This window comes from Orcinus orca, chromosome 4 (genome assembly GCF_937001465.1).
Source record: "Orcinus orca chromosome 4, mOrcOrc1.1, whole genome shotgun sequence".
NCBI lineage: Eukaryota > Metazoa > Chordata > Mammalia > Artiodactyla > Delphinidae > Orcinus > Orcinus orca.
The window spans coordinates 132,281,097-132,301,977 of record NC_064562.1 but is presented as its reverse complement, the minus strand read 5'-3'; the positions used below and the strand labels follow the sequence as shown (position 1 = coordinate 132,301,977).

The following is a 20,881-nucleotide window of genomic DNA, read 5'->3' as shown; positions in this document are numbered from 1 at the left end:
TATAAAAAAGATTTTCATGGCACAATTGTAATAAAAGTAATAGCAGCACATTAAACTTATATTTTAGTTTACCAAAATAGTTCATATAACCCTTTCTCATTTGAGCTTTTCTTATAACCCCTTAATGATATGGAGTATAGCATTTGTCCCATTTAATGGCACTTAGCACAGTGTTTGGCTCTTTGTGAACACTCACCAACTGTTAGTTGAATACAAAAATGAAAAAGAAGGAAGTGCTTGTCAAGGTTTATTTATCTTGGACTATATACTTTTTCAGTATGCAGGTGACAACTCAAGTCTAAGCCTCCTGACCCTAGGTAGAGGGCCTTTTCTCTTCACTGGTCTCTGGGTATGTTCTGTATTATAATTCATTATGAATAAATAGTAATTTCCCATGCTTGAATATAAAAGTGAAAGTAACAGTCAGCAATGATGATTCTTTCACATGGCTTTTGTTATTCAGCGATTCTATTGCTATAATTTTTTCTTCATTAGAAAGAATTATCATTTAGGGCCACCTTTTCCTTTTGTCTTTAATTCATACTACTTCCCAGAATGCTGCTTCTAACTTTTTCTTAAAACTATAGTGTAAACAATGAAAAACTGGAAATTGAAATTAAAACATTTAAATTAGCATAAAAACATGAAATACCTAGGGATAAATTTAGCACAAAATGTATGCAAGACCTGTACAATGAAAACTACAATTGTTAAGTGAAATTACAGAAGACATAAACAAAAAAGAGCTATACCATGTTCACAGATCAGAAGACTAAATATTTTTAAAATATCAATCTCATCTCCAGATTTGTCTAGATAATTCAATGTGAGTCCAAAACTCCAATGGACTTTTTTTTTGGTAGAAATTGAAAAAATGATTATAAAATGTATATGGAGATACAAGCTAATAATTTGTTTTAGACAAGCTAAAACAATTTGAAAGAGAAGATCGAAGTTGGAGATCTTATACTATTTAGTTTCAAGATTTACTATAATGCCACAGTAATCAAGCCTGTGTAGTATTGGCACCAATGGGTCAATGAACAAAATAGAATCTAGAAACGGACCAACACATCTACTGTCAACTGATTTTCAAAAGTAGGTTCCACAGTAGTTCAATGGGAAAGGACAATCTTTTAAATAAATTGAACTGGAAAAATTGGATGTCTATATGGAAAATATGAACACTGACCTCACACTGTATATGAAAATTAACTTGAAATGAAATCTCATTTCATGAATGAGCTAAGAGCTAAACTGTAAGAATTCTGGAAGTAAACATAGGAAAAAACACATAGAAAATTTTTGGGTTAGGCAAAGACTTCTTAGGATGAATGATAAAAGAATAATGATAATTTTGAATACATCAAAATTTAAACTTTTGCTTTTCTAAAACACTTAAGAAAATGAAAAGAGAAACCACATGTTGGGCAAAAATATTTGTAAAATGTTAATCTAATAAAGGACTTATATTCAGAAAATACAACTGAACTCAATAAAAAAAGATGACATTACCAATAAAAATTGAGTAAAAGATTGGAATAGACACTTTATCAAAAACATAGATGAATGACCAATAAACAAATGCAAATTTGCTCAGTATCATTAGTCATTAAGAAAATGCAAATTAAAATCACAAATGAAATACCACTAGATACTAGAATGACTTAACTTAAAAAGACCAATACCAAGTGTTGGCAAAGATGTCGAACAGCTAGAACTGTTACACCTTTTGGTAGAAATTTAGGATATTACAGACACTTTGGAAAGTTTCTTATAAAGTTAAATATGTAATTACTATATCCCATTTCTAGGTCTTTATCCAAAAGAAATGAAAATATATGTCCACACAAAGATCTGTACACAAATGTTCATGGTAGCTTCATTCATAGTAGCCCCCAAGTGGAAGCAACCCTGTGTCCATCAACTGGTGAAAGGATAAACAAATTGTGGTATATCCATAAAATGGAGTACTACTGAACAATAAAAAAAAACCCAATTACTGATAGATGTAACAACAAGGAGGAATGTCAAAAGCATTATGCTAAGTGAAAGAAAGTAGAAGAGTGGTTGCTAGGGCTCAGGGGTGAAGGGAAAGGACTGACTGCAATAGAGCATGTGGAAACTTTGGATTAATGGAAATGTTCTATATCTTGATTGTGATGGTGTATACAACAGTACATGTTTGTCAAAATTCATCAAACTGTACAATTAAAATGGGTAGATTTTATTATATGTAAATTATACATCAATAAAGCTGATTTAAAATTATATTGTGATTGACTGTGTGATTGGAGAGTAGTCTTTCTGTAGCTAATGTAGACTTTATAACTATAGCCCTATGAAAAGAAGGCAAACCTATATCTCTGTCTCTTCCCTGCTTTGGATATTAGAGACACTAAAGGATTACTCACAACCTACTTGTGCAAAGCCCATTTCTGATCATTATTAAAGCAATTGTGTGGGATCAAGACATAATATGATATATCTCCATGTTGTTTATATTCTTGATTGCATCTGTAAGGCAACTGAATAAATGTTTCATAGTCAGAGGTATAAGAAAGGAGAGCATTAATAAATCAACTAATGTCAATAAAATAAATAAATTTAAAAAATAGAGACGATGATTGAAATAATCTATACATGAAAGCTGGGAAGCTCTAACACAACAGCACTTCTGGAAGTCTGCTATTGATAAAACATTTTTCATTAACATTTTGTTATTGGTAATTTCCATAACTGAATTATGACTCATTTTAAGTGTTTGATCAAAATCCAGACTAGCTATTATTATAATTTTTTTTGCTAATATACCTAACTATAGATACATGTCTGCAACATACGCATGCCTTATGTTAAAATGAGCAGATTTCTGACAGAATGTTTCTTTAAGAAACACTAACTTCACACATATTAAAATTAAAAATCAAAAGAAAAATAGGTTTTTCTTTCACCTCTGCTAATTGATTACATCTCATGCAGTGGACTGTCAGGCTGGGCTTTATTGAGAAAAATGTGTGTCTGTGGAGCTGACACCTAGCCCAGACATCTGTAAGTTCTGTAAGTATAAGTTCACAAGCAGTGGTGTAACTGTATCATAGTGGAAACAAAAAGGAGAGGAAGGTACACGGGAGATCATATTATTTTTCAGGTTGCCTGAGAAGGTGAGGGATTGATGTTGATGAAGGACCTTGTGAGCAATTCAGAGCCCAAGTGAAGAAGCTTGACATGAGATGGAGAAAGATCTCTCACATCTTTTCAGAATATCATCAGTGTCCCTCTGAAAATTAGCCTCAGGACTACTAATATCTGGTAGGACAGCAAGGAAACAACCTTTTTGTGTAGGCACTGGCAGCTAGTCATTTCGTGTGGGAACTGATAATGGCTAGGATCCTCTTTAAAGGCTTTCAGGAAGAGAACATTTTGGAGAAAATTTTATGTGTTGTTTAGTGTCTCTCCATGGTTACCCCTTCCTAGAGGTAGGGATACTTTATCATTGTGTACCCAGAGTCATGCCATAATAGTCATTCAATAAATCTTTGTTGAATTAAAGAAAAAGCAAGAATGCACTGGTTCTTAAGTTTGTGTGGAGTATCACCTGGGGATGTTTAGAAATAACTGGAAGAGACCTGTGGGCATGGACAATCAAGATTCTCCAATGATTCAGCCTCCAGCTAGTAACATCTCTATATTAATGAAAATGTGACCTTCATTTTACCCTTGGGCAGGTGAATCCCAGGGAACATTCAGATTACACTTAGAAGGTGCAAGAATGTTTGAAATGTCTTTACATTGAAATAACATTTCTGTGAACGAATACTGAATTGTGTGGATATGCCAAATTTTCTTAAATCCATTTTTCAGATTGATTGCAGCTTTTGGCTATTATGAATAATGCTGTGGTGAACAATTCTTTGTGGACATAGGTTTTCATTTCTTTTGGGGTAAATTCCTAGGAGTGGAATTGGATTATTTGTAAACTCCTGTTTAATTTTTTAAGAAATTGCAAAACTCCTTTTCTAAAGTGGCCATTTATTATACATTACCATCAGCAATATTTGAGGTTTCCAGTTTCTCCACATTCTTACCAACATTTGGTATTATCTTTTGGATTATAGCCATTCTAATGGTATCTCAATGTAGCTTTAATTTGCATATCACTATGACTACACATTTATTATGCAAAGTGACAATGTGTCTGGAGATGGATTACTTTTATTTATTTTTTAGCATGTTTCAAAATTTATTCCTTTTTATTGCTGAATAGTATTCCATTGGATGTACTGATATATATCACATTTTTATTTATTTATTTTTAATTGAGGTATAGTTAATTTACAATGTTGTGTTAATTTCTTCTGTAGAGCAAAGTGACTCACTTATACCTACATATACATTCTTTTTTATATTCTTTTCCATTATGGTTTATCCCAGGACATTGACTAGTTCTCTGTGCTATACAGTAGGACCTTCTTTTCCATCCATTCTATATATGATAGTTTGAATCTACTAACCCCAAACTCCTAGTCCATCCTCTGCCCTTCCCACTTCCCTTTGGCAACCACCAGTCTATTCTCTATGTCCGTGCTTCTGTTTCTGTTTCATTGATAGGTTCATTCCACATATAAGTGGTATCATATGGTATTTGTCTTTTTCTTTCTGACTTACTTCACTTAGTATGATAATCTCTGGTTACATCCATGTTTCTGCAAATGGCATTATTTCATTTTTTATGGCTGAGCAATATTCCATTATATGTATATACCATATCTTCTTTATCCATTCATCTGTCAATGGACATTTAGGTTGTTTCCATGTCTTGGCTATCGTGAATAGTGCTGCTATGAACGGCTGCATGTATCTTTTTGAATGACAGTTTTCTCTGGATATATGCCCAGGAATGGGATTGCTGGATCATACCGTAATTCTATTTTTAGTTTTCTGAGGAACCTCCATAATGTTTTCCATAGCAGCTGTACCAACTTACATTCCCACCAACAGTGTAGGAGGGTTCCCTTTTCTCCACACCCTCTCCAGCATTTGTTATTTGTAGACTTTTTTTTTTTTTTAACAAATTTATTTATTTTATTTATTTTTGGCTGCATTGCGTCTTTGTTGCTGCGCGTGGGCTTTCTCTAGCTGTGGTGAGCGGGGGCTACTCTTCGTTGCAGTGCGCGGGCCTCTCACTGTGGTGGCCTCTCCCGTTGCGGAGCACGGGCTCTAGGCGCACAGGCCTCAGTAGTTGTGGCTCGTGGGCTCTAGAACACAGGCTCAGCGGCCATGGCTCACGGGCCTAGCCACTCCGAGGCATGTGGGATCTTCCCGGACCAGGGCACGAACCTGTGTCCCCTGCATCAGCAGGCGGACTCTCAACCACTGAGCCACCAGGGAAGCCCTCTTGTGCCAATTTTTAAAAAAATATTTTATTTATTTATTATGGTTTTATGGCGGGCATGCGGGATCTTTGTTGAGGCATGACGGATCTTTCATTGCGGTGCGCGGACTCTTCGTTGTGGTGCGCAGGCTTCTCTCTAGTTGTGGCGTGCAGTCTCCAGAGCACGTGGGCTCTGTAGTTTGTGGCATGTGGCCTCTCTAGCTGAGGAGCGCGAGCTCAGTAGTTGTGGCGCGTGGGGTTAGTTGCCCTGTGCACGGCATGTGGGATCTTAGTTCCCCAACCAGGGATTGAACCCATGTCCCCAGCATTGGAAGGTGGATTCTTTACCACTGGACCGCCAGGGAAGTCCCTCTTGTGCCAATTTGAAGAGCTTAATAAATTGGCAGCGTAGGCTCCAGAGGAATGATTGTGTTTCAATCCTGCCTCCTCAACTTACTTGCTGAGTGACTTTTGGCTAAGCTTTTCTGTGCCCCAGTTTTTGTAGCTGAAAAGTGGAGCTAATAGTGTCTATCACATAGTATTGTTATGAAGCAATATATATAAAATACTTAGAACATATAAACATATACTGATTTTGAAATGTTATAAGCACTTTTAAAAACAAATTTATATGAATTGGAGTAGATTATTTTCTTCTTTTTCACTTCTTAGCATTTCTAGCTGTTTCATAGGTAATCTAGAGAACCAGCAGATTTTAGCTACTATGGCTACTGTTTTTTGCTACTAAAAAAAGTTTTAATTTGGCACAGTTTTACTCAAACTCATCTAAAAAGGGAAAGAATTCCTAGACAATATAAATTTGGTTGCCGGGGAAGTAATATTAGAAACAGCTGAAGCAGCTTCAGTTCTTTATGACTTAGTTAAGCCCCATCCACAGAACAAAACAAAACAAATGCACAATCTTCATTCAACTCCTGGCCTTCAAATCCTTATTGTCCATTTATTGAAATTTTCATTGTAAACTATTATTAAAAATTCATATAACTCAGTCTGGTTTCATTCATGTTAATAAACAGGTTAATTGACTGAGAAATAAAGATGTCAGGTTCAGTATTCACTAGTATTTAACTAGTACTTATAAGTGGGAAGACTCCTGTCACAGTCATTGATGGCTTGTATAATTCTGAATGGATATATTCATGGGAAAATTTATACAAATTAGCACAATTCCATGCTGAGCATTATTTTTCCTGCTTTTTCTTAAATGATTAGACAGCTTTTAAACACTAAAAACATAATATGTAAGCTAAAATAATGTTAGTATTATCAATGTTATTTATAATTTAGGGATTAAGGTTATATTGAACAAGAATTGTAAAATGTGAATTTACTTAATTGAATGAGAAAGTTCCCATTTTTATTTTTTAAAGCTTAAACTGCTTATTTCAGATCACAGCCACAATCACTAAGAAAATCAGATTTTTACCTATTCAATATATCATTTAAAATCCATGATGACAGTACTAGGTCATTTTAAGATATCATAGACCATCCATGACTGTATGAAATCTGGAAGTCTTGAACACTTCTGTAGTGATTGTGGAAAAGAATAAATAACACTCTTAACAATGGAAATTTATTGCCATTTTTATTGAAAATAGTTTTGAAATTGGAGCTTTTTAAATATTGAAGATAATCAATTTATAGCTCTCTTAAACTGGAGTACTCTTTCATGCCAAGACTGTATGGTAAAACCTTTGCATAGACCTAGTTTCATTCATTTATTCTACTGTGTGCAAAGAACTGGATTTATGTGGTTAGTTGAGAATTCATATCTGTTTGCAGTTCAGAACACTCTTTGAAGGCTTTAAATAATTTTTTTTTTAAAACTACCGAAGAGGTAGTCTTCACTATCATTAGCAGAAAAAATATGAAGCAATAAATGACATTCCTGTGAACATACATTTTCTACACCCAGTCATCTCCAACATATCCAAAGCACCACAGAAACAACTTACCAGTACAATTAGTTTAATAAGAATAACTAAATTTTGAGGGCAGGATTCAGAACAATTGCAAAGGGCATGGATGAAGGAGGATTTAGACCTAAGCCAACGACATGAAGTTCCAAATATTCTACAACAGGTACACTGCTGGTTTTTATAAGGTGTGTCAGGCTAACTGATTGACAAGAAAATATAAAAAGAAACGGAATGGCAGTACATTATCTATGAGCAGGTTAAGTAGGCAGCCCTGCTGGACCTGAAACTGTGGTTTCAGAGACTACACACATCTTATCTTGCTACTTCACCCACTGAGCCCCCAATAAGGTTACAGAATCATATAAGGGGTAATTTTAGCCAGATACATCCCAGGTGCAAAGTGACCCATAGTCCTTTGTATACAGTACGTTGCTTTGATATTACTTCTCTTAAGTTTACACTCCCTTTACTTTACCCTTGGAGGTGAATAAAAAGCTTGTTGCTGAGCCGGATGCAAAGGGGACAGATACACAGCATGCAGGTCAAGGACCATTCCATAAGAAAAAGAGATTATGTTTTTATAGAATACTCCACTTCTTTCTGAAATACAGTACTTTGCTATATACTCTATAAAAAAGACCCAAAGATAAGCCAACTTGAAATAGAAAACTGTTTAGAAAATAAAAACTTTCTTTTCTAAGAGATACTTAAAAGGATATAAAGCAGAAAGTGGACTCGAATTTCTAACTAAAGCTAAATTCACTCAGCTTTCTTTAAGGTCAAGCTGAAAGTTAAATACCTAAGGCTAGTGTCTGTGTTGGTACTTTAACTAAGCTCTCCAAATCTCTGACAGGATCCACACTATAGAAAACACAGAGGGTAGAAGGTTAATAGTAACAACAAAGTAAATGACTCTTAGGAAGGAAGCGCAAAACTCTCGAGTTCCACCTACTCCTTTGTCCTCTAGATCAAAATGTCTCTCTTACGTGTGTCTCTACATATGATTTATGCAAGATGTACACAGTATTTGATGGTTTTCTGCAAACCTTTTTCTGTAAGGGACAGTGAAAGGTAAAGGAATCTTGTCTCTCACTTTCTAAACTGCTATAGCATAAGGAGAACAATGAAAAGAGAAAATCAATTGATCTACAGAACTGAGTTTTATACTGAGAGATACAATGGAAGAATTCCACACTGCAATCTTAATCGGTTTTTTTAAGGCTCAGTCTATGACCCTAAAATTAAATATATATATTACAGTGAGAGCCAGGTCCACAGTTCATCCAGCTCAGGATCTCCCAGTTGCTTGTTCCAGTTGCATGTGAAATAGGAACAAACACAACCTTCAGACATCTGACTGCCAACCATTATAAATGGACAAAGTCAGATGGAGGTCTTATTTAAAATGCTAAATGAACCCCAGAGTCAGGATTAAGGTGAGGCAAGAGAGGCACCTTGGCTGAAAAATTTTAGGAGCCACTCACTTTCAGGTATTTGCGGGGTCCTGAGAGTGAGTGCCTCCTTAAATTCTAGTGCTTCTCTTGCCTCACCCTGGCCCCCACTCTGAAGGAGTTGACTAAGAAAATCAGTGGGAACCAGAAAAAGAATACCAAACCAGAGCTGTAACTGCTGAGGCCTCTGAAGAAGAGGGGGCAGGGTCAGTCATACAGTGGGTGAAGACCAGCAAAAAATGGAATTAAGTGTAGAAGTAATAACAGCACCTTTCTCTCTGCCTATTCGGTCACCTGTTGGGCTATTTCTTGCTGTATGACATTGGGTTTTGAAAATTTCACAGAAGAGAGAGGAGTTCATAAATCACCTAGTTCAAGAAGTCTTTTTAATACTTCCAAGAGTATTGTTTGTTAAATAGGCTCAGTGCTTACCAACTTAAAGTAGCCTCTTTTAAGGTTAGTTGTTGCTTTTAAGATTTGCAACTGTTTTGTTCCTCTCTTTTCCTGCCAGGGGAAATCCTTCCTAGTTAGAAATCAATAGAGGATTTTGGACATTTCTTTGCCAAACTGTTGAAATGTTCTTTCTCAAGTGGTTAATATCAACTGGAAAATAATCAGTGTGTAAGGAACAGCTAACTTGACAGCTGTATCACCAAGCTACAATTTCTTTAAAATCAGTTCTCTGCTGAAACTTCAATAAATTAATTAGAATATAAACTTACGTTAAAGCTTCTGAGTAATTATAATGTGGAGAGACTCCTAGAAACTTCTGTACTTCATCCATCACTGTAGCAGGATCAGTTCTTAGCTGTTGCCCATCAATAATTAGCAACTAAATTAACAAGGAAATTAAAAAAAATGCACATTGAAAAAAGACATGTAACTGCATAATTAAAAACTTCTGCACTCTGAATTTATTCAGTGAGAGACTGAGGGGACTTGTGTGCATTGTTGTTAAGACTTAACCAGGCCATCCTCATTAATGACCTGGAACAAAAAATAAATCACACTAATTAAATGTGCTCACGTTTTGTAGTCCGAGAAGTCCTGCAAACACTATGAAAACAAAAAAGCCATTTGAGGGTAAAAAGAGAGCTTAAGAAATGTGACTACAAAATCACAAATGGAAATCAAGTTTAAAAACAGATAAAACAATGATTCCATGATTCAAGGTGGGAAGGAGCATTGCAGGAAGGAAGAAAAGTGACCAGACCAGGTACAGTGAGACAGAGGACATGGCCATTCTCCATGATTCCAGTCAAAGGAGTAGCACTGTAAGGTTTTAAGAAATATTTTGATAATCCATTTGGAGAAAAAGGTAAGACTCCCAGAAAGCCTGAAAGGAAACAGAAGTTCCTCAACAGACTACAGGCAAGAATTTGCTTGTTACTCTGGTGAGGGAAGGGGGTGGTCCCAGCAAGATAAAATGACAGGAGACCATGATGAAGGGCCATAAAGCCTGGAAAGCAGCTCTTGCTCACACCTCTTCTCCAATATTTCTATTTAGTCTCTACCAGCATCATTCATTAGAACTTTCTCTGTGGATAGACACGTTCAACGGCTGCAGTATCTAACTGGTGGCTATTGAACATTTGAAATGTGGCTTAATGTGATTGAGAAACTTAATTTTTAATTTTATATAATTTTAATAAAAATTTAAATAGCCATATATGGTTGCATATATGGTATCATTATGGCTAGCATGTTTCTAGACACACAGGCATATACTGTGTCTGATGTGACGGGACTGCTTTATGCAATCCAGTAGGGGCTGATTTTGTAATCTAGGCTAATGGTAGGCCAAAGAGAGAAGCAAGGAAGCCAAGGAAAACATAGGACTTGTGAAAAATGCAGCAAGGTGGTTCAAAGGGAAATAACGGCACTTAATTAAGCAAGACAATATTTGCCTTGTTTGGTTAAGAGGTTCTCAAGCTTTATTCTCAGAATAAGAATCAGGAGTATCAAGCTTCCGATGCTCTTTACAGTCAGGAAGGTAGAAAACAGGGCAGGGAGAATTATCCTGAAATACTTCTAGAAAGAAGAGTAGATAGTTTTTCTACCTCTGCCTATTACTGTTTGCCAGAGTCTGATTGACAACTAAAGAGTAAAGGCTAGTAATGTTTTAATGAGTAAAAATTTCCTCTAGCTTAGAGGCAAAGTCACTAGCCTAGAGGAACCAGCAAAAGAAAACCAAACCAGAGCTTGTAAACTTAATGAGATTGTAACATGATGTAGATTCTTATTGCTCAATACCTGAAAGGGAGGGAAATAAATAAGCCATCTCTCGATGTGGCTGGCATACCACCCTGGGACCAAACATCTCTTCTGCAAGGCTCTAAGCTCAGAGGATGCACGGGGCCCGGCTGAGATCACTTCGTAGAAGCTAAACTTCAGAGCTGCGGGGTCTTCATGTGATCGCTGATGCTATGATGAAAAGGTGGATAATTAAACCGACTTGAATCATAGGCATAAAAAATTAAAAACCAATCTCTGTGACAAGTCTCAAAGCTAAAGGAAGGAGTGCCTCACTGCTGGAGAGTTATTTGTTTTGCAATTAATAAAGGATGAAAATGTTTGCTTGGAGCATCAGGATTAAAAGTTATGACATTGATGAGAGTATATATTTGAGAATTACTTGGTAGAGGTGGAATTCTTCTTGATAGGATTCCTTAACCAATTTTTCTGAGTTGTTTCCTTAGTGTATACATATTATTCTGAAAGTAAACTTTTGAAAGTTGCCTTAATGCCCCCTTTTCAGCCCATAAGAAACCATTTATCATGTCCAGTGAATCCATAATGCACAAAGCACTCTACTAGTTCTGCCACGTAGTTTTGCTCCATCTAGTAATGCAGTTTTAGATTAGAAAAGCCCTATCGGCTATTTAAATGGAGAAACTACTGAAAACTCTGACGTGCATTACCTGAAACCCACAGCTTTTATAATATACTACCTAGCATCTCAAAGCCAAGATTATTTTACCTAATAGTAACCTTTGCGATGAATCAGAATCGCTTATTGTACAGAAAATGCAGAAAGCAGCAATCCAGATAGGAAAGCATTTCATAATGGCTCAGGCTCATGCCCAGGGGTTTGAGGAAATCACCTTTCCCCTAAATTGACCAAAAAATATTCAGGCTTAGTGGTGGGTTTGTGGATGTTTACCACATCTAGTTGAATAGCAAATTTGCTGCAATTGAGATTCAAATTACTATACTACAAACTCCACTAGATTTTGTTAAGGCCTGCATTTTGCCACTGTGGAGCGATTTATTTGTAATATTTAGGACGTTTTGTTAGCTTGCAGCCTTGAAACCTCCTTTTTCAGCAAATTCTCAATTTTTCAGGGGCTAAGTGGTTGCCAAGCTCCAAAATTTTCTTCTTTCTTGTTGAGTCAATTAAGGCTTATTCCTTTTTTCTCTAGATACCTAGTGGAAAAGGTAAAAGGCGCAATATTAAGTCAGTCAGTTTGCAATGTGCTGTATTTTTGATTTAAAAGATTGCTGTAGGAGTTGGGCATGACGTTGGTGTGGAGTTGTGGATTCCAGCTTTCCAGGAAGTCTCATTCCCTAGCATGCAGATCATTATCAATATGCCTAAGATCCCATGACCTTCCCCCAGTCTGTCCCAGCCACGAAACCTTTCCTGACAATCTGTGCTTCCTTTTGTGAACATGGAAAAACTGCTTTTGTTCAAAAAGACCCCATGCTGAGAAACTTTATTCTCTAATATCATAGATTGTCAGGAATTTAGATGTTTGAGGTCAGTGAGAATGGAACATCCCAGTCTTGCCTGGAGGATCAGAGCTATGTGGGTCACTTTAACACAAAGAAGCCTTATTTCCAACCCAGGTGCAGAGTTTCAGGTAAGTGATTTTTGGATGTAACATTCCACATTTATCTTAACTTTATAGTTTCCAAGGAAATTGGACCGTTAGTCTGCTTTTCAGCCCTGACCTACTGATAACCAGCTTACACACAGCCCTGCTTGCATCTATCAAACACTTCATGTTAATTTTACCTAAATTTCTCCCCTTACAAATCCTTCCCTTCTTTAGGGAAGTGCCCAGATAGTTCTTCCAGTGTTCAGGCTCCTCTGCTGCAGCCAATTAATATACCTAACTTGTTGTTCCTGGTCGTCTTTATCAGATGGGCTTTATCACTCTGTAGGAGTCTACCTGTCACTTAACACTTTCTGATTTATAAACTGGTTATTTACACATATTTCTCCAATCTCAAGTGTAGCGTCCAGATTTGTTAATTTACCTGTAGAACATACTTAGAACAGTACTTTGTACATGGTAGTCATTAAAATAATTTAATGAATGGATGAACACATGAACATTAGGAAAGTGTTTTTTTAAATTACAAAACCGAGGAATGATAACTAAGGATACTAGAGACTAAACACACTGACTCTATTAATTTTGTTATGCTCTTATATTTAATTTTGACTGCTTTTTATTGAACTTTTTCCACTTGATGATTAATAAAATATCACTGGGGCAGTTTTTTTCCCTATTATTTTTAATATTTATTAAAGTAAACATGTATTTGATGTGTAAATTTTATTATTAGAGTCTGTTAAATTATTTCAAAGTGATTGTTTCTGTGCTAGGTTCTAACCAACAGCAGAAGCATAATGGCAACCCTGGAGTGTATGAGAAAGAGGCTTAGAACACTGGCTGGGCTTTCAAGAATGAAGAATTCATTCTTTTTTTTTTTTTTTGCGGTAGACGCGGGCCTCTCACTGTTGTGGCCTCTCCCGTTGCGGAGCACAGGCTCCCGACGCGCAGGCTCAGCGGCCATGGCTCACAAGCCCAGACGCTCTGCGGCATGTGGGATCTTCCCGGACCGGGACACGAACCCATGTCCCCTGCATTGGCAGGCGGACTCTCAACCACTGCGCCACCAGGGAAGCCCAAGAATTCATTCTTATATTTAGTTTTGCTACTAAGTTATTTCTTCAGTACAGCAGTTATTTAAGCTCTTTTAGAGTCAGGGTCATCAATCTACGGCTAAAGTTTGCTTGTTTTTGTAAATAAAGTTTTATTGGAACACAGCTAGGCTCATTAAATTCCATATTGTCTATGGCTGCTTTTGCAATACAATGGCAGAGTTGTAACCATATGGCCTGAAAAGCCTGAAATATCTACTCTCTGGCCCTTTACAGAAAAAAAAAAAAAAAAAAAAGACCTGTGATTTTTGCTTTGGGGAATCAGTTATATTCCTTATCTGTAAAATTGAGATAATAATAGCAGCATTATACACATATTAGATGAAAAATAATGATTTTAAGTTATAACACTTTACTTTTAAAATGCAGATTTATAGAAGCAGAATACATACAAGTATATACTATTTTATTTGCTTTATTTTAATTTCTTCATTGTATTAATACATTTTATTAAATACATGAATTAAATGAATGCAAAATTAAGAAAAACTTAAGGGGAACGTTTCTCCATGGAAACAAAGAAAAATTTATTTACCTTCCTGAAATATAAAGCTAGCAAGTCTCTTCTGTTAAAACCCGAGGTGGTGGCTATTGCTGAAAACCACCCTCCCTTCTCCATACTCCTCTTCTACTTGCTGGATTCTGTCTGTATTTTCCTTACCTGGTACCAGGAATATGCCCGGTCTGATGGGTCAATGAGAATGGTGATGATTTTGGCTTTGGGGACCAGAGAAGCTGCCCTTTTAGGCGCTTCCTCTGAGTGGAAGTAATTGGCACTCTTCTCAAACAGAAAGTCAGTGGTAACATTAGATGGGACTGGGAAGAAATCCATATACCTAGAAAAGAAATATTTCTCAAAATAAGACTGATTTATACTCATACCCTGGTGACTGAATATGTTAAAAATGTCCTACAAACAAAATTCATTTGCTTCCTAAACAAAAAGCCTTTTTCTTTAAGGCATTTGTCCCACAAGCCTGTTGGCAAGTAAAAAAATATATAGAACACTAATAATGTATTTTGAAAATGCTTTTCTAAATACATTTTCTTTTTGTTCTACTTAATATCAAGAAAAAAAGGTAGGGGAGATAACAAAAATGTACACACAGAGTGATCAAATGGCAATAATAATCAACCTAACTGTATAAATTGTATCTAAATGCAGAAATATTTTACAGAGAAAAATGTGAGTGCTCAACCAAGAAGAAAATTTGATCGAAACAAATGATGTGTTCAGTTCAAAGGCATTTTGAAAAATCTTAGACAAAACAGTTTTTACTTCGTCACAAGAAAAAATAATTTCATTCCCACTAATGTATTGTGCTACTATTATATTCAACTATAAAGTATCAAAGGGCAGAACAGATCTGATATAAACACTGCCCATGTCCTTAATTTTTTTCCCATATAGAGCCATTTATATTCTTTAGAAAAATTATAGAAGTTTAAAAAGTATGTATATATTTTCAGATATAAAATACTATCAAATTTTCCAAGGTCAGGTCCTGTATCCTTAAGTGTGGTGAGAATTCAAATCACCAGCAGAGTGAGCACAGGAATACCTGTAGCCTCAAGCACAGAAAGGTAGGACATAATGGGTTTTGTATAATATTCCATTTGTACAAAATGTCAAATATAACTGAATTCAGCGTATGATAGTAGGTATTTCTGAAGCACCAAGGAACATCTTTAAAGGAAAAGGGGCCTTTTTAGAAAGAACATGCAAATTTAACTTCTAGGGTTTCTTACATTTTATAATAATAGCCTCACACTCCACCCACACCCTCTTCAATTCATAAGCCACTATGACTTTGGGTTACCAAGACAAGGTAGTTCAGTAATTACTGAACAAGAGAATCATTAACATTTATGTGATAACTTCTTTTTGCAGTGTGTTGTTTTCAGTCACACAATAAAGCTTCTAGTAGGACTCCAGTTGTTACCATATTACAAAGTTTGGCTGGTGCAACAAAGTGATACTTTGAAACTCAGGGCAGTAAAGAAATCCTTTTATGTTTTCTGGAAATTGCCTTGTTGTTGATATATTATTCTGGCATCCCTTTCTTTTAGGGGTAAAGACATATATAAACATTTCTGGAAAGTTTGATCTGTTAACTGTTCTGGTGTACACTCTATTTATAGAAAGTGCCATATTTCAGGATACTTTTTAATTTAGATGCCCACACTTGTTCCAGGGGTACTAAGGTTATATCAAGTGTCTAGTGGTATCTTATTTGGTCCAAGCTTGTCTCAAGCATGCTTATTCTCAGCAAGGGTCCAAGAATCACAAAAGAAGGGCAGGATAACTTTTAATTTCTAAAAACTGTCCCACGTTCCCAGTAGTCCTCCACGCCTACAACACTTTGGGCCTTGAAAACTTCTTCCAGCAGTTCTGGATCTTGGACCCACAAGGCTCCAGAGGCTCACAGAGAAAGCAGGGGCCAGTTCTTGTTTGCCTATATGCCCATGTTTTTTCTAATATAGTGGCTGGTAGTAATAAGCACTTGAAAAATGTTTGATGAATTCATAAGAAAATAAAGAATTCAGCTTCATTTCCAGGGTGGAAATACATCCATGTTTGTAATATGAATTCAGGTTATTCAAAGAATTGGTGAGCAAACTAGAGTGGTTTAGCAATATGTGGGTTAAAAGCAAATGCTGGCCTCATTTAAGCTTTGCTACTCCCATAACAGCTCAGCAATTGTTTTTAACTGAAAGACATGATTTTTTGCAGCACTCCACATTTATTTGTTTCTTGGGTTGACCCTGTATTTTTGAGTGATTTTACTCAAAGCCAAATTAAGATGTTTAGAGGTTCCAAATGTTCACAGGATTTTATGGCTCTCCATGTGCCACTCCAACCATCCACCGCCTCCCCAGGTAATTATAAAAAATAACACCAAACTATGAAACATAAAGCTTAACTGTATGCATAAATCAAACATTTTTTCTTAGAGATTCTGATCACAAATCTTGGCTATTTAATCAAAGATGGAGTTTTCTCATTTTCATTTGCCCTGCTTTGCTTGTGCCCTAAGCCTGTGTTTAGGCTGCCTGTTAGTTAGGGCAACCTGGTTTTGCCCAGTTCTCCAAGAAGAGCAGATCCATGTATCCAGATTAACTAACTGTGCCTGAGCTTCTGTAAGTGACCTTGGCATGCTCAGACACACAATCTTCAACCTTGTGGCTCTGTGGTCCTAAAGGGGCTGCTGAGGTGCTGATGCTTCAGGGAGAGGTAAGGCCAGTCTGAAGACTGAATACATTGATGTCTTTGAGAGCAAAGCTCTAGTTATTGCTAATAGATTGACATTTGCAGTTACCATTATTTGCTCTTTGTGTTAACTGCCTTTTATAAACACACAATTGTCAATCAAAAGTGTTTACAGTTGGGGTATTTTAGTGAGTTATAATTAAAAGCTTTAATTGTCTTTAGTTTTCTACTTATTTATGCCATCTCTTTGTAGACTACTTAAGGGACTTTTCATTTCTGTTATAGTGCCTGTACACATTACTGTCTATGAACAGCTTTTTTTTTTTTAATTGAATATTCTCACAGATATTCTTAAGTCCCAGGGAATCCAAGTATTATTGAATTCCTCTCCACTTCCAAAGCAGTTTTTAATCACCCCCTTTAGTCCTGATGTGAACATCATTTTATTCTACTGTATACAAGCATGTATATTGATATTTGAGTCAGTGGGAAAATAGTGGCTGAAGTAGTTGATGGGTTTCTTGATTCTCACAGCTGTTATTTAACACTACTGCAATTAATATCAAGCACTGTACTGAAGAATTCGCAGGGAAATATATAACAATTAGAATATATGTAAACCCTAGTAGGTGCTCAACTTATACTCAATCCATTTCTTCAGCTTTCCGTTTGGATGGCTCACAAGCAAAACTTGAGGGGGTTGATGCATATAAAACAGAGATTATGTGATTTGACAACAGAAGTTAATATACACCTTTCTGCTAAACTACATGCAAAATGTTTATGTTCATTCTCTAGAGTTATTATAAGAATTTACTCTTTTATAGTACTTTCTGCCCAGAATTTATATCTTAAAAGAAAGATTTCTAGATATATTTTATGATTAACATGTCCGTTTGCAATATTTATTCCTGCTACATCACATATTCTGTGTATATTGACATTTTAACTTTTAATTTAACTCTTTTACTTAGATGATTGATACTGTTCTAATTTCAAAGGCCAAAAATTAAATTTTGTATATCGTTGGTAGCTTTCTTATAGCTTTCATTACTCATAAAATGCATACACATTTCTAGTTCTATTTATTTATTTACCTTTTGTACCAAAGTAAAAATTGAAAATTATATATGTGAACTGTGGCATCACTTAAATGCAAAGTGCATAAGAACAGAAAGTTATGAAAGTGTTTTCTTAAGAGTAGAGAGAAATGAAATTCCTGTGTATTAGGTATTTCTCTGACTTTTTATCTGTAATTACCATCAAAGATAATTAATGCAAATTAAAATTACATTAAGTCTCTTGAGGCAACAAGTCCCTTCATAACCTGAGAAAAAGTTTGTTACGAATAATTTACGTGCTCCTTCTATTCAATCAGTTTCTAAGGCACGGAGGATGACTTTTATTTGTGGCTACAAACTTAAATGTTTATAATTATAAGCACTAATTTTATACTGTGCACAGTACATATACTTTTAGATTTATACTAATAACCCATCTTACCAATCAATCCCCCTGTGGTAGTTATTTCTATTAAAGAACTGTACCTCCTCAAAGGTTTTTGGGCTGGGGGAGTTACTAAGGATGGAAGGATGCATAACCAGGAACAAATACAAAGCAGTGGTTCCTGAAAAGATAATAGAGGTTCAGAGATTAATTAAACAAAAACACAGTTTCCTACTATTAGCATTTCAAAGTCATTAATAAACTAAGTGTTTCAATGATCCAAACAGATACATATAGATACTCCTTGAATTAAATTGAATAGATAACCAGCATCTTAAAAGAAGCAAATTCTAAAAAATGAGGACAGTGTGATGTGAGAAAAGGCCTGTTGCAGGAACTGGGAGAACTGGCTTTTGACCTCAGTTCAGTCACTGACTTGGTCTGTGTCTTTGGCTTTTAGCTTCTTTGTCTTGACTTATTAGTGGAAAATCTACTGCCTTGATTATTTCCTAGGCTTTCTCTGAGGACAAAAAGACATATTGTATCTGAAGATATTTTGATATTAATAAAGTACCATATAAATGAAAGCTATCGTTATTTAATATGAGATGTTACATTATCAAATTAATACTTGGGTTTCCCTATAAAGTTCTTCCTGAGGCCTATGAAAGCTTATTAATTTGAGACAGAATTTAAACTTTTTTTTTTTTTTGCGGTACGCGGGCCTCTCACTGTTGTGGTCTCTCCCGTTGCGGAGCACAGGCTCCGGACGCACAGGCCCAGCGGCCATGGCTCACGGGCCCAGCCGCTCCGCGGCACGTGGGATCTTCCCGGACCGGGGCACGAACCCGTGTCCCCTGCATCGGCAGGCGGACTCTCAACCACTTCCCCACCAGGGAAGCCCCAGAATTTAAACTTTTAACCAGTTTAAGTTTGAATGCACTTACATACCTATAAAAAGTAGTGCCAAAATTGTTTAAATTGCTAAATTTGAAAAATAATTGGTGCCCTTTGTTAGTGACATGACAAAATTTGCAGTTTTGGGAAGAGAATGGCACATCACAGGTACTCATATAGATTTGTTAAAATAACTGTCAACAGCAATATTCTCTAAAACAATGAATTGGAAGAGGCAGTGTTCCTAGATTATATCTGAGCCAAACAATGAATATTTTATCTACAATCACAGATAACCTACGATATACAAGGTAAAAATGTTCTTCATAAACTTGACTTAAAACAGTGCTTCTCAAACTTTAGCATGCATCATATTCACCTGGAGGCTATTAAAAACCAGAGAGCTGGGCTCTATCCCAGTTTCTGATTTAGCACACTTTGAGAATCACTGACTTAGAAGAAATATGGGACAAAATCTAAAACTTATTGGGAAAAAAAATGTTCCATTACTTGAAATCCATAGTAAAGCTTTCTAGAGCATGATCTTTATTTATTTATTTAATTTATTTATTTTTAAATTTTTTTATGCGTTGTGTCTTCGTTGCTGTGCTCAGGCTTTCTTTAGTTGCTGTGAGCGGGGGCTACTCTTTGTTGCGGTGCGTGGGCTTCTCATCACGGTGGCTTCTCTCATTGCAGAGCACAGTCTCTAGGCGTGTGGGCTTCAGTAGTTGTGGCACGTGGGCTTCAGTAGTTGTGGCACGTGGGCTCTAGAGCGCAGGCTCAGTAGTTGTGGAGCACAGGCTTAGTTGCTTTGCGGCATGTGGGATCTTCCCAGACCAGGGATTGAACCTGTGTCCCCTGCATCGGCAGACAGATTCTTAACCACTGGGCCACCAGGGAAGTCCTAGAGCATGATCTTTAGAGTCCGATAACTTCTAGGATCAAGAGTTTTATTTCCAGCACTTACCAGCTGTGTGAACTTGAACAAAAATATCTAATCTGGGTCTTAGTTTTCTTCTCTGTGTAGTGGGGAAGAAAATACTTAGCTGTCAGGACTCTATGAGGGTCAAGTGAGATAATCTACATGAAAGTACCTAAATAGCTCCATATCTAAATATTAGTAAGGTATTTTTGAAAATAATTTTATTGAGAGAGAGTTCAGTAATGCATTTTTTAAAAATTGAAAAGAATATAGTATTTGTAAAGACAGAAAGAATAGCTATTACAATGTGAAAAAAGAAAATAGATTAATTCCATTCTCAGATCAACTGATAACATTCTTTTCTGAATTTTATTTTTAAGAATTGTATTAAACCATGTTATTTGCTTTTACTAGCATGATGAGCATTAATAAGACAAACAAAAAATGAATAAGATCTAATCATTTGCATAGTCAGTAAAAGGCATACTGTAATTTATCAGTGGTCAAAAAATTGTTAAGTTGTGGTGTTTGAATTCTGTCTTTATCTACTCATATTCTTGGGTCTGAATAAACTGTCCTGTGTGTGTGTGTGTGTGTGTGTGTGTGTGTGTGTGTGTGTGTATCTCAACTGCATAATCATAGATACACATGGTCAAAAAAAGCTTCAGTTTTTATATTTTTGT

General features: G+C 36.0%; 1 protein-coding gene across 1 annotated transcript in view; it reads right to left on the bottom strand.

The window, feature by feature from the left end:
• The window catches only part of LOC101289454 (N-deacetylase and N-sulfotransferase 3), a 157,520-nt gene that overhangs the window by 5,467 nt on the left and 131,172 nt on the right, over positions 1-20,881 (bottom strand). Inside the window, exons 9-12 of the mRNA XM_012531333.3 lie at positions 18,437-18,560; positions 14,384-14,558; positions 11,022-11,192; positions 9,491-9,600 (exon numbers count right to left, since the gene is read on the bottom strand). Of these exons, the coding sequence (XP_012386787.1) occupies positions 9,491-9,600; positions 11,022-11,192; positions 14,384-14,558; positions 18,437-18,560 (580 nt within the window). The remainder of the gene's footprint in view (positions 1-9,490; positions 9,601-11,021; positions 11,193-14,383; positions 14,559-18,436; positions 18,561-20,881) is intronic.